At 37.2% G+C, this 14,833-nt stretch overlaps 1 protein-coding gene across 1 annotated transcript in view; it reads left to right on the top strand.

Moving 5' to 3' along the window:
• Window positions 1-11,740: 11,740 nt before the first annotated feature.
• tfpia (tissue factor pathway inhibitor a) overlaps window positions 11,741-14,833 on the top strand; it is a 61,519-nt gene continuing 58,426 nt past the window's right edge. Inside the window, exon 1 of the mRNA XM_059343146.1 lies at window positions 11,741-11,927. Coding sequence (XP_059199129.1) covers window positions 11,837-11,927 — 91 coding nt within the window. The 5' untranslated portion in view covers window positions 11,741-11,836. The remainder of the gene's footprint in view (window positions 11,928-14,833) is intronic.

Genomic DNA, 14,833 nt, shown 5'->3' with positions numbered 1-14,833 from the left:
TAAATGGATAAACAGGTGGATTACATAGCTAAAACTAAAGAATAATTCATTAAAATTGTTAGCTATATGTGATGGATAGGTGGAATCATTATCTTAAAGTAATAGATAAAAAGGTGAAATTGTTAACTTAACGCTAATAGACTATTAACATAGTTAGCTAAAAGCAGTGGATTGTTGAAACAGCTACAGGTAGGCTAACCAGGCCCCCAGGTCGAGCACCAGTCTTTGAAGCCAATGTGACATAGTGGCCAAACATCTGGGTCCATTGGGCCCAAAAGTACTTTTTCCCATAGACTTACATCATGGAAGAGATGTCTGAAATTTTGTGGATATTTTTTTTGCTGTTTTTAATGTTTATGTAAAGCACTTTGAATTACCTTGTGTTGAATTGTGTTATACAAAAAACTTTCCTAGCCTTATGAATGCCACAACCCCCACAAAATAAATTGTTTTATTATCATAACTCAAGTTAGCGGAGCGCTTAACCAGAAGTAGCAGGCTTGGCCAGAGCAAATCTGTAGCGTACTTGCTGTTTGGGCCCCAAAGATGCTGAAGATGCATTGAAGAGCCAGGTAATTTTATGCACAGAAGTCTACTTACATTGCAACTTTCATAGGAATGATTGTATCCAGTTCTCTTTATACCTAAATGAGCATAATAGATAAATGTAAATAATAATAATAAACAAAGCTAGCTAATGAATAAACCATTAAACAGATACTTAACAATGAAAATAATGTTAGTACAACATAATAATAACAACTTTTTTTTTTTAATAAAAGGACAATTTTAAAGAAAATACAAAGAAAGGCAAAGAAATAAATTCTAATGGGGTATACTGATGGGTATACTGTAAAGAAGTTGGGCATATCTCATATACAGTCGTGGAAAAAAATATTAGACCACCCTTATTCTTTAAGGTCTTGTTCATTTTAATGCCTGGTACAACTAAAGGTACATCTTGGACAAATATAATGATAATAACCAAAATCATTATCAAAAAATCCATAGAAAATGGCTAGATATCAGCTTTAAATTAAACTCTTATGAGCTATTTTTGTTATTATCATTATATTTGCCCAAACAAATGTTTAATTTTACCAGGCATCAAAATTAACAAGAATTGAAGGAAACGGGTGGTCAAATTATTTTTTCCATAACTGTACCTGTGTAGGCTATACCCTCCACCACACCACTGTCTATATCCATTTTTGTAGCATTGCCTACACTTTAATCCCCTTGAAAAGAACATATTTTGTCGAGTGGTCAATTAAAGAGGCTTTAATCTAATAAGGATGTGGGAGTATGTTAGACAAAAAAAGGTTGGGAACCCCTGATTTATAGGGAAGAAAAGCAGCTTTATATTTTCAATGACAGATTCATAAACTTTATCTGGCAGATGATCTTTGGTGTCTGGCTTTAAATTACTCGTCTAATAAGCCTTTGCAAATTAATTTTCAATAATGCTCTATCACTCGATGGTGGGGACATTAATATAGCTGTGATGCTTGGTGGCAGATAGGATGTTCTACTTAATCATGTTTGATTTTCCTTGTTTTCACTTGCATCACTTAATTGTTAATTGCAAGGAGGAAAGAAAACCCAATTAAAATGCACTTTATCTATCAATGCAATTTAATCTGTGACTGCCCTAACTTGTGACATTAAGATCAGCATGCATCTAGAACTCTTATTTGATAAGGAGTATAAAATATATAATACAAGCTTGTCTTTCTTCTGATGAAAAATGACACATCATCCTGTGATGCAATAAAAGCGTCTCATATGTTTACCCTATATTTACCTACTTGGTTAATGTAAGACAGATGTACTAGGCTGTAAACAGTAATACACAGTGTTGTGTTATTTTCTTTTCATAGCCAAGCAACAGCAGTTTGTGTTTCAGCCCCAGGTGAGAGAGAGCTTTTGTACACCCCCCTCCGTCACTGTTGACAACTGAATCCAAGTTTCAAACATATCAGTAGGTGGGGCTGCCCGCAATAAAAGAATGAACTGTTCGGACATTTTGTAACGCTGTAGTAGGTGATATAAATTGTTTGGACTGTAACCGTGGCACCAGTTTAAATCAAAGAAACTGCTTATTCACTGGCCTCTGGGCCCTGAGAGATAACAATGAAATGCACCAGGTGGTTGCAGAATCCAGCAGGAGAGTTTCACATTAAAACAAGCAGCTGTGAATCATGCTCTGATCCTTGATTCATCAGTGTCCACATATCTCCTGCCTGTATTAAAGTTCCCTCTCTCATCCACCACCTACAGGACCATCTTTTGTCAACTTCTACTGACTCACTACATTAATTATTGATGTGAAGGTTAACTCACTGTGGAGTGTTGGGTAAACAACTGGCTCCTTTGTTAATGCTAATGACAGGGCACCATTCCGAAGTTGACCTTTAATGAATCGGGTGTGTTACTTGAAACACAATAAAGTGTATGGAAAGCCCTCGGCTCAGAATAATAAGCTCACTCGCTTAAGTCACTCACATTGAGTTGTCACACCGACTTCACTATTTTCAAACTTCTTTTCCTTCTAACTTGAGACATGTTTGGCAGCAGCAGCAGAGGATTTCTAATAGAGCTGAAGCACTGTATGTGTTATCTGAGCCAAACAGGGTATGACAGAATGAAGTGGTCTTGAGCAGGGCTTAATCCAAGTCTTTTGGGGGAGAGCTGCAATAGGAAAGAGAATGATGGCTTTGAAGAGTGAGACTTCACCCCACCAAAACCTACAGACGCTCAGCAACTGGCTGTACTTCTGATAGTGGAGTTACATCTATGTATGGAGTGAGGAAATGACTTGTTACTTACTTTTTAGATTAAAAAAACTTTCACAAACTCACAAGCCCACACTAAATGTTTAGACTCTCCACAGGGGGGAGCTGTTGGTCATTGTCAGACCGGTTTGCATGCTAACCTGCACCACCTGTTGAAAGGAAAGTAATTACAGCGGCAGCTTGGACCTCCAGATGTAAACATGTTGATGTCACCTCCTAAACCACTGGTCGGTTCTCAATGGCTCTCATTTGAGCATTTTGACTTTATAGCCAAGCAAGATGTGTAAGAGTAAAGAGCAGTTCAACCAAAGTGGTTTAAGGGCCTGGTAGAGGTAGCCATAGATCAGGGGTGGCCAACCTGTGGCTCAAGAGCCTCATGTGGCTCTTTAGGCCGCCTGCAGGGGCTCCCCCTGGCTGAGACAAAAAAAAAAAGATATACATATTTTTACATAAAATGTTCATTTATCAATGGTGTAGACCAAAAGCTAGTTGTATTCCTCAATTGTAAAATTGTATAGCCTTTTTACAGCATATTAAAAAAGACATTTAAGTCAACTAAAATGTGCTTCATAGCTTACAAAATTGTCCGGCCCACGCCTTAACCTTTAAGTTTTGCCAACTTTGAGTTTAGTTTTTTTTTAGACTTATTAGGCTGTTTAATTTTCATTTTAGGCTCAATATAAGGTTTGCGGCTCCATTCCGTGATTTTCTCTTTTTTTTTTGGCCAACCGACCAAGCAGGGGCCCAGGGACTTTAAAGAGAAACAGGATGACCTTAGACACAAACTGACCAAAAAGAGAATCAAACAACCAGAAAGTGGTTCTAAGTGATCAAAAAGAGACACAAATGATTACGAAGAGACAGAATTACTAAAAGAAGGACCAAAAAATGAAGAAAAAACCCCAAAACAATTAAAAACAACACTAAAGAAGCCACAAAATGAGCATAAAATGAGAGACAATAACCAAAAAATACATAAAATTACAACAAAGTGACAACAACAAAAAAGACCAAATAAATATATACAGTACAGGCCAAAAGTTTGGACATACACCTTCTCATTCAATGCGTTTTTCTTTATTTTCATGACTATTTTTATTGTAGATTCTCACTGAAGGGATCAAAACTATGAATGAACACATATGGAATTATGTACTTAACAAAAAAGTGTGAAATAACTGAAAACATGTCTTGTATTGTAGATTCCTCAAAGTAACCACCCTTTGCTTACTAGAATATAAGACATGTTTTCAGTTATTTCACACTTTTTTGTTAAGTACATAATTCCACATGTGTTCATTAATAGTTTTGATGAATCTACAATGTCAATAGTCATGAAAATAAAGGAAACACATTGAATGAGAAGGTGTGTCCAAACTTTTGGCCTGTACTGTATATATATAAATAGACAAATAAAATAGCAACAAATGACCAAATAGCATAGAAGAACAACGACACCAATGTGATTATGACGACCGTTCACAAAAGCATGACAAAAAGACACAAATCTGTGGAAAGGTTTACAATAAATACAAAGAGACACAAAACAGCAACAAAAAAGATGCAAAACCATCACAAAGTCGGTGTGTCTTGCTCTTATATAGGAGAGACGACTGTGCACAGGCGCCCGTTGTCTCATAATCCTCCTTTATAATTCAGGTAGAAACTCTCCAGCATTACACAAGAAAAAGCAAAGATAAGAAGAAATCAATTTTTCCTTATATTCTAACTTGATATTCATCTTGAGACCCCTTGGCTTTATCTTGCGACCCCTGTCCTTAGAGACATGGAGGCATTAGCTGCGGTAACGGTAATAGTTGAACCACCTGCAGGCAATAAATGTTACATATGTGCAGCTGCTTTTTTATGTGTTTGGGGTTTTACAGTTAACCACATGTTAGCGAAAATAAAATACAAAAGGAGAGTATAATTTTCTTTCAGCTGGTGCACTTCCAATACATAATATCTTTCCGCCACAAATAAAATAATTAATCTCTGAGGCCAAGTCCTCGAGCAGACAGTGACATCATATCATCTGCAGCAAGCCAGTATGTCAGGAATCCTCTCCTCTAACACATTGTTTCAAGTGAGAAATATTGAGGGCATGATATCGTGGGAAAATTAGGCACACAGGAAATTCCTTCAGAGCTTTGCTCCACATTCGACCACGTGACTTATACTTTCTCTTAGACTTTCCATGCAGAAAGTGGGGAACCACAGAGGCACAGTTTCCCTGAACAGAGTGAGTAATAGCCTTGCACAGTTCTTCTCACAGACAGGCACATTCTTGTCCACTGACACCCCACACATGTGCACCGATATACAACCACCCTGATGAAGTGCCAAGGCTGTGCACTGGTGCGTTACCAGTGATCCTGTGTCATTCTGTGCCTTCAAGGCTAATTTTTCTCAAAACAGGAACAAATCTGTCAATGGGTTGAGACAATTCATAATTTTCCCAGGGTTTTATTTTTCAATTTGATTACCCTAAAACAAGACGTGTTTATTGTTTATTGTTTATTGAATGGATCCCCATTAGCTGACGCCTTGGCGACTGCTAGTCTTCCTGGGGTCCCTAAAAAGACATAACATGACATACAAACAACATAAACGAAAACAATACATACAAGAAAAACAATAACAAACTCAATTAATACATACAATACTGTTAAAAAAAATTCTACATTCATATTTACCCGACAAATGTTATACTGTAAAAATCATTAATTCAGATGTCTATAGTGTCAATATCAGCTGTATACACTTATAATTTATCATTTCATTAGAGAACATTTAAAAGGAAGAATCATCCGGCTACAGATGTAGCAGAGAAAAAGAAATAAAACGTGTCATTTGATTGCAGGTTTATTTCATTACATTTAATGCTAGTTCTTACTATTCATATATGCATGCACCACATTCAGGCATCTTGAAACAAATGATTCATACATATTCTATTATATTACGCATTACTTTAGTAAGAATAGCGAACAAAATTCTGTACTTTTTTAGTTGGTAATAGCATCAGATAGAATATGAGGCTAATCTCGGGGGAAACATAATGATGACTGAGTTACATTATCCTGGCTGCATTTATGTTTTATACATCCACAAATGTTAATACTACTTGGTTTAAGTTAACGAGACACATGTTGATGGAATTATAGTTTGTGTATTCATTCATCTGTCAACATAACAGTTACATGTTATCACTTTACTAACATGCTAGCTGTTAACTATTCTCCCATTTACAAATCTGGTAGTCATGGACCAACATAAACTGTCTTTGGAGCAAAGTTCGACAAATGTAAGTTTCATATTTACTTTATTTCTAGCTTTGTTTTGGTCTCCACCAACTCCAGATGCAAATACCTGCCTCTTAGCTAGTTGCTGAATGTGTCAGTATGCTGTTTGGAGCTGACTTCAAATATCAGTGCTTAATTTTGGTTTCATACAGGACAAAAATGGTATTGTCATGGGTCAATGTCCTTTATTTAATTCACATGTGTATGTGACTTAAGTGCATTAAAGTAAAATTTAGTATAGTAAAATTTTTAGACCTTAGTACTACCCCGTACACGGGTTTGAAGATACTCTTTAGTTATGAAGGACTCAAAGTTGGAAGTGATGTTACTGAGTGTAAAAGCAAAGGCAAAAGTGAGGAAATGGGAGTATAAAGAATGACAAGGTCCGCAAATACAGGATGTTGACCCAGTGTTCATTTCCCCAGTGAAATCAAAAGTAAATGTGGACTAATTTTAACTAAGGTCGGAAATTTTATTACAAAATAAATTTACTTTAATGCACTTAAGTCACATACACATGTGAATTAAACAAAGGACCTTGACCCATGACAATACCATTTTTGTCCTGTATGAAACCAAAATCAAGCACTGATATTTGAAGTTAGGCGTGTGTAGCTTTTGTGTTGCTTCGTCACGATTTACATCACCTACGTAACCTCACTCATGATAGTTGTGTCCATTTATTCTACTTTTTTTTGCTATCTTTCGCTAAACAGGTCCTGCCACTGGAAACATAGTTGATAAGACCAGTGAAAGTAAATTAAGTTGTGGGCTGTTAAACCAATACTATTAGCTGAAACAGAAAGATGCTAATAATTTCAAGTGGGTTTCATGTATGAGTACCACTTTTCCAAACACAGAGACATTCAATCTTTATTGATATATCAAATAATATAGACTTGTGCAGCTTTATGGTGACATTTTTTCAAACCAAAATCTCAGACATGGTCTACGAGTGTGAATGGCAAATATTTATACATCTCCTTTTACAACACTTTATTTATTTACATTATTTCCTTCACAATCAGTGAATGTTCCCATTAAACCTAAATTGCGAGTTCCATAGCAGATTGTAATGAAGGTTATTCACAGGAGACAGCTTGTGCTTTAAGTATACATTTGAATACAGCTGGCTGGTCTGACAATAAAGTATAACTTTATAGTGCAAGTCTTGCTAAAATTTTGTCCTCTTGAGATTTTCAATTCCCCTTCTCCATGCACCTTGGAAGCAGGTGAAGTTATGCCAGAAATCCCAGCTCTGCTTCTACAATCCAACAGCCTGCACCTCCGAATATGACATCTCTATTTACGATGACACACTATTTGTCAAGAAATGAAATCACAGTTTACTCAGGGTGGGTTGACATGATTTAACTGACTCATGCAAAGCGTGCAGTAAAATCTTTACAGGTGTATCACAGTCCGTTATCTTAAATAAAGACATTTAGATCAACATAGCACTTATCTTTTTATTGTTGCAATAAAAAATATATATTATTTCCTAACTTTATTTGCCAAAGGAAGGTTGACTGAGCATCTTTTCTACTTTCTGCATCCCATTACTGAAGTTCCACACAGAACTCTCCTGGGACTTGACCAACTGACCAATGTCCTCTGCTGCTGGCTGTTTACAGGCTCCATGAGAGCTGTTAAGGTTTAGGAAGCTGGCTTGATGGCACCTCAGCGTCCCTTCTGGGAGAGGAAACAAATATTAACTTTCCAAGCACAGATTTTCCCAGCTGTTCTGGGGTGTTTCGGCCAGGACCTGTCTCAGTCTTGTCCAGGAAGAGATTGTCTTGGCATCTGAAGACAGCACAGACAGTTTGAGTGAGGCCATCAGTTTTGGAACAATGACAGTTGGTGATATCTTTCACTTTCTTTGAATATCTTTCACTTTCTTTGACAGCAGCTGGAGTTCATAAAGAATACAACAGACTAAAACCATGACAGTCTTATTTATGTACAACCAAACCTCTTAATCAACACTATTATATAAGTATAGTCAAAGTACTATATAAAGAGGTGTTCCATTCACACTGTAAGAAACGATAAACAATACTACTCAATAAAATTGAGGCAACAGATTGCACCCAATATTATTAATTAAATCTAACTACGTTACAAGTTCAGTTAATAACAACTTAACAGGAAGTACCTGTCAATTAAAAACTGACTAATTCTATTGTGTTGGATTCATTCAAAGTTCTCTTGATTTAGAATTCCATACACATAAAGATTATATTTAATGTGATCAAAATAAGTAGATTCTATCTCAAACATTTTTATATCAAAGTTACTTAAACAACTGCCTCAAAATCAAGGACGCATTTATATTTAATACATTTTATCAAATATATTAAGTAAAATGAAATGACTGCAGAATAATTTATTACAGTGCATATACAAATAAATCATTAACATTAAATCCCTGAGCTGAAATCTGTATACTCATTATTATTTTCATAGACACGATGATTGGTTTTGTGCTTTGGAGCACCCTTTCAGTAAGCTCCTTCCTGGTTAGAGGGGACCAAAGTTTATAATTAGGTGTGGTCCTCTAGTGGTTGTAGTAATCAGGATGGAAGCCAAGGTGGAGGAGGAGGTGAGGTTACCGAGAGTCAAACAAACACAGAACTTTGACCCAGGTGACTTGTGTTCTTGTTCTTCCTCAAACCAAAAGCCAATGTTATTATTTTAGCTTGTGTACGTCATTCAACTCCCATGCGTAAGTTCTAGGTTTTACTTCACTTACATAACTATTGTAACTCCCCGTCCCCCCGTAGTTAGGCTTTTTTTTCCTAACCCTGCCATATGTAGTTTCCTAAACCCAGTGGTGGAAGAAGTATTCAGATCCCTTACTTCAGTAAAAGTACTAATACCACACTGTGAAATGACTCCACTACAACTAAAAATCTGCATTCAAAACTTAGTAATTAGTTTCGTACAAAGTAAAAGTACAAAAGTATCAGCATCAAAACGTACTTAAAGTATCAAAAGTAAAAGTACACCTTATGCAGAATGAACCCACCCAGATTGTTTTATATATTCCAAATATTAGATTACTTAACACTTACTTGTGTATGTTAGCAGCCGTTTAATGTTGTAAACATAGGGGTCATGCTAACTACTTAATATAGTGTTATGTGTTTTAATTAAAAAAGAAATGTGTTATCACTTTAAATTAAGTAAAAACTACAATATTTGCCATTAAATATAGTGGAGTAGATATATAAAGTTACGTAAAATGGTAACACTCTGTAACGGTACAGAGTACACTCTGTGTACCTGTAAAGTACAGGTACCTTAAATTTGTACTTAAGTACAATTCTTGAGTTTATGTATTTAGTTACATTCCACCACTGCCTAAGCCCTAACCATGTAGTTTTGTTGCCTAAACTTAGTGATGTGCAAATGAAGCTTCATGAACCATTTTCACTTATTTTCTTAGTCCACTTGATGGCGCTCTCTTGAAGTATAAAAGCAGCTTTAAGCAAACTACTTCCCATGTTATATCCTGGTTGTTTAATCTGTATAAATACTAAATTCAACATTTTCCTGGGAGGATGGTGTGCTGGACTATTTCAAGTGCAACACCGGTAACTAACTGGAGTCTCTGCTGGTTGTCTTTGGCAATTACTCCTTGCTATGATACAAGCTGTGTGCAGTTTATCTCTGCACCCAGACACTGTGATATTTAAATATTCAGGTTTAAATTGTCACAATTCCTAGAGCTTGTTGCCATGTGGAGTCTCCAGCAAGTGAAGTAACCCAGTGTACTGCGGCTTTAACATGTGCCATTGCCTTTTATTTAATCTTAAAACCAGTCAAGTTCATTTTAATTGTATGTCAAATCACAAATTTGTCTCAGACGACTTCACAATCTTTAGAGTGGACGACAGCAATCTCTAAACTCTGACTGGATGAGGATAAACTCCACCAAAGTGCCTTGCATGACAGTGAAAGCCAGAATCTTTATTCTGGGCAACCCCCTGCTGTGTATCAAATCTCCAGCCTTGGCACGAGTGCAGCCATCCGAACTCAACATAGTGTGTTAGTGTACAATGTGTACATCGTGTGTATTTAACACAGTGTAATGAATTCATTCAAGTTATGAAAGTATGGGCTACAAAGAGGCTGGCAGACTATAATTTCAGCGTATATTTGCCGGCTTGAAGCTCAATTACAATATGTGTCACTAGCAGATGCCTGGAGGAGCTGAAAGGGTTTTTTTATTTTTTTTTTTTATAGAAAAGGCCAGGTACAGATTTCCTGAATGAAACAGACAGCTGAGTCTGGGTGATGGGCTTCCGATGAAAATTTCTCATCACCGTGAGATGAATTGCAGATTATAGTGTTGTTGAAGGATTCAAAAGGGTGCAACCTGGGGGTGGGCTTGCTACAGTTCATCAAGTACCAACAGTGAGAAAGAGAGAGATATTATAATTAACTTAATTATAACTCAATGTTAAGAAACCTACTTGCAAAACTGGAAAGAAGAAACTAAAAAACAGAGTAGATTTCAGTGTTATGTGGCCCTCAAAAGAGATTACGGATTGGCAAAATCAAAGACTGGTCATCGAAACAGGAAGACACAAAAAGTCCCGGCAGACAAAAGAAAACAGGATGTTTGGCCACTGTTTGACAGGTGCTCCTCCTCATATGAAGTCAAACCCTGAGAGAAGTTCAGCTCTGTCAATTTGGATTTCAAAGAGCTTAATGAGCTCTCAAAATAGAGAATACACTAAGGAGAAGAAGACAAGACATGTCGTGGCGCTCAAAATGTATCAACAAGCCACAATCTGAGGGACAGTGAATGACCTGGACACACACTCACTTCTATTTATATCTTTGTGAGGACCCTTCATTGTGTATTGCATTCCCTAGCCCCTTACCCTAACATTAACAATCACACCAAAATGCCAAACCCAAACCCTAACCCTCACTTTAACCTTAAACTAACCTTAAACTGAAAACCAAGTCTTAGGTCTTAAACAAAAATGTCCTTCCTTATTATGTATTCCATAATTTCGCTCTTGTGTGTGTGTGTGTGTGTGTGTGTGTGTGTGCGTGCGTGTGTCTTAGTTAAGTCTTGCTGATTGAATCTATAGGTTTTCTATAAGATGTGTATTATTTGTTTAAATATAAATAAAATTAATGTAACTGAGTAAATACACACATACAATAATAAACTGTATATATGCATATGTTAATACTGTATTTATATTCACGTTGTAGTTGTATAATGTCGATTGATACTGCTGTATTTTGATGTTATTTATCTAAACTCTCATAAAGATAGACAGATAGATAAATAGATAGATAGATAGATAGATAGATAGAGAGAGAGAGAGAGAGAGAGAGAGAGAGAGAGAGAGAGAGCTTGTATTCGTGCTGAACACCAGGATCAAATTTGATGGGATTGAATACAATCCTTTAATTATTAAAGCACTTACGTCATTTTGCTATCGGTTTCTACGTTATTTCTAGATAAACGCTATGACTAAAGGGGAAAATAACTTTATTTCCTTAATGTGTTCCTCCAGGAAATTACTGGGAATTTCAATTTCATAGTGTCTGCAGACTGGCACAGCGTTATCAAACGGAAGTACGCACCCACACACACACGCACACACACATACACACACACACACAGTCACAGTCACAACTTCAGCCCTATAACTTGGTGAAGTTCTCATCTTAACTTTACATTCAGCGCGGAGCAGCCCCCCGTTCAACATGACTCAGTCCAACAAGTGGTGGATTTTGTGCGCTCTGTTTTCTCTCTCCTGTGTCGCCCGTTTGGGGTCTTGCAGAAGACATGGACAAGGTAAGATGATTGGAAAAAAAATACATTTATGTGCAGATTACTTCAGCGTGTTTTCAAGGTGTTTACAGTTCGTTTGAGCGGTTGTACGACCGCGCATGGGGAAGTTTTCGCCACCAAAGTCGTGCGTAAAGTGGAGCTGAGTCAGAAATGTATACATATTCACACTTTTGTGCTTTGTACTTGCTTCAGTTGATTCCTTTTTAAACGTGCACAATGTTTACCCTGTAGCACGTGTTATTATCGCTCTTATATGTTTTGTTTTCGCTGTGCCTTTCAAAATTAAAGCTCAAATTTATATCCAAAATATATATCTGCGCCTTAAAATGACTAGTTGAACTGGCTAACACTTAAAAAATAATTAACGTGCTACTATTTATTTTAACAATCATATATACCCCTCACATTAATAATAAATGTTCCATATTCTAACCAGTGTTTTGACTGGATTGCGGCTCCGTATCAGCTGACGCAGTGCGCCGAGTTTGTTTTTTGTCAGTTGGAGGCCTGTTTAAGTCCTTTATAGTGTGGGGAGAGTTGTGGCGTCAGGCAGGGCCGAAGTCCACTCCGACAGCAGTTCCCATACCGGCCACGACCCACACCTGAACCGCCTGGAACCTCCTCCTGCCCTGTCATGTCGCAACAGTAGCTTCCCTCGCCTTAATGAGGCTGTAGGGATTGGATGTCAGATACTCGACAAGCTGAGAAAGGTCTGAGAGGAGGCAGGTCTGCTCCAGAGTGGGAGAGAATCCTCCTCTGCTACTCCTCCAGCCCTGAGAGCAAACACTAAGCTGGCCTGACTTCACTAATGAAAGCTTTGCAGTTAAGAGGGAAAGTGTAGAAAGGTCATTCCAAGTGGTAGGTCAGATAGTGGCTGAAGACGCTTGAGAGGTTTGATGGTGAACTTCACTGTATGTCGTTAATGCCAATGTCTGCCTTTCTTATCTCTCAGTGACATACAGCCGGTATTATGCATCATTTCCCTGTATGGAAAGAACATTTGTGACTGTGCAGCAAAGCATGAAGACTGAGAACCTTCTTTTTGAGTGAAAGCATGACTTTTAGTTGCCTTTAGAAACATTTTACGAATACAATTCTTATTTGTAAAAATAGTCAAACTTTGTCCACAATGTCAAAGTTTTTTTTATAGTTCTCCCTTACTTGTTGCAGCTTTTTTTTAGATTATAGCATGTATAGTCTACCATTAACATTTTGTTTTTGAACGTGTGTAACACTAAAAAGTTTGGATACCTCCTCTGCTTGGTTACACTGTGGTTGTCTTGGTCAGGGCTGCATTAACCCTTTAGTAGGCCTTGGGGCATATTTGAGCTTTGGACCCCCTTTGACTCTCTGAGGTCTTCCCACTATCTTTGCATTGTGTATGTGACCTGTTGTGTTCTAAGGAATACTTTACTTGCAAAATGATCATTTTTGTATCAATCCTGCATGTCTCCCTGGTGAATGAAGACACTCGGTTCCGACGTTATTACCTGATTAAATGGGCATCATCTTCATAGGTATGGGTTAGAAGGGGCTTGCTCAACCTTCTAGTTGCTTGATAAGGTTGTTATCAGCCCATTAAAGGCACTGCTGTATTAACGTGAATATAGGTGGGTGTGGCGACATATAAGGAGCAACAAAGTCCGTGCAAGGTTTAAGTGGTGGATGGCTCTTTAAGTACAGGACTACCACCCAGAAGATCTGGATTCATGTCCTGTGACAGACTTAAACTGTGAAACAAAATGTCACTTTTTAAGTCATATTTATATCATGCTCGTGTCATTTTCATATCATGTAAATGTCCCGACCAGCATATTTTTTAACTAAACTTAGACAGGTAATTTTGCCAATTTCTGAGTCATTTGTAAGGTATTTCATTCAAACAACTGTTTTTCCTTCATCCAACCACATACTTTTTATTTTCTAAATCTGAACAGTAGTTTAGGCGCCTAATGAAACTTGCAGTGAACTGTAACAAAAAAGCAACCCGCCTTTGAATGATTACAGCCTTCTAACCATGGAGAGGCTGATAACAACTGATAATGCCTATTTAATGGGCTGACAACATTTAGAATAGCTGACGGAGAACCCAGAGCACTCAAAACAACAAACTGTCACACAACTTATGTTTCATTATATTTTCAAGTAGAACAGACTGGACGTTTGTGCAGTGAAAGCATGATGGTGTGATGTGTCACAAACAATTTGTTGTGGTCAGTATTGGATTTTACAGTACTGGATTTTTGTGGCGTGGTTCCATTGCTTGGCTGTTCAGAGAAATAAACAAGGCGTTGCAATAACTGAGGTGGGGTGATACTAAAGCCACAGTCTAAACTAACACCCAGATTTTTGGGAGCTGACATTATGTTCGGACTGAGGGAGCCAAGGAGTGGCCATATTATGTTAGAAATGTGTTCTAGGCTAATGATAGGGATCTCTGTTTCCAAATGACATTTAAAATGTTATGGGATGTCCTTTAACATTTTCATCATTTCCAGAGTTATGCAGTGAAGTGAGTTGGCTGTGAGCAGTATTATTGGGTTTAAATGGGAGCTATAAAGAAAGCTGTAATGAAAATTAGACTGCACTTTGTTCCTGCTGGGTGTCATTGTTTTGTTGATGTTGTATAATGATGACAAATGGTGCATGATGTTTGTACTTCATACCTCGCAAACATGGTCTGGATAAATGGTTAAATTACAGTAAAATCAAATGATAAAAATAACTCGACCAATACTCGATTGCGGAGTTCATTGCTTATACCAATATTTGGAACTTTTTAAAACCTCTTATTCATAGGCATACTAGCATATATTAGTATTTCAGACATTACGAACACAGCATAAACAAACACTGTCGATAAAGGTCTCTTACAATTTTATTTTAATAAACTGTGACCAAGATACATA

This window comes from Centropristis striata, chromosome 10, assembly GCF_030273125.1.
Source record: "Centropristis striata isolate RG_2023a ecotype Rhode Island chromosome 10, C.striata_1.0, whole genome shotgun sequence".
In the NCBI taxonomy this organism is placed as follows: domain Eukaryota; kingdom Metazoa; phylum Chordata; class Actinopteri; order Perciformes; family Serranidae; genus Centropristis; species Centropristis striata.
This window is presented reverse-complemented; position numbering and strand designations above follow the sequence as displayed.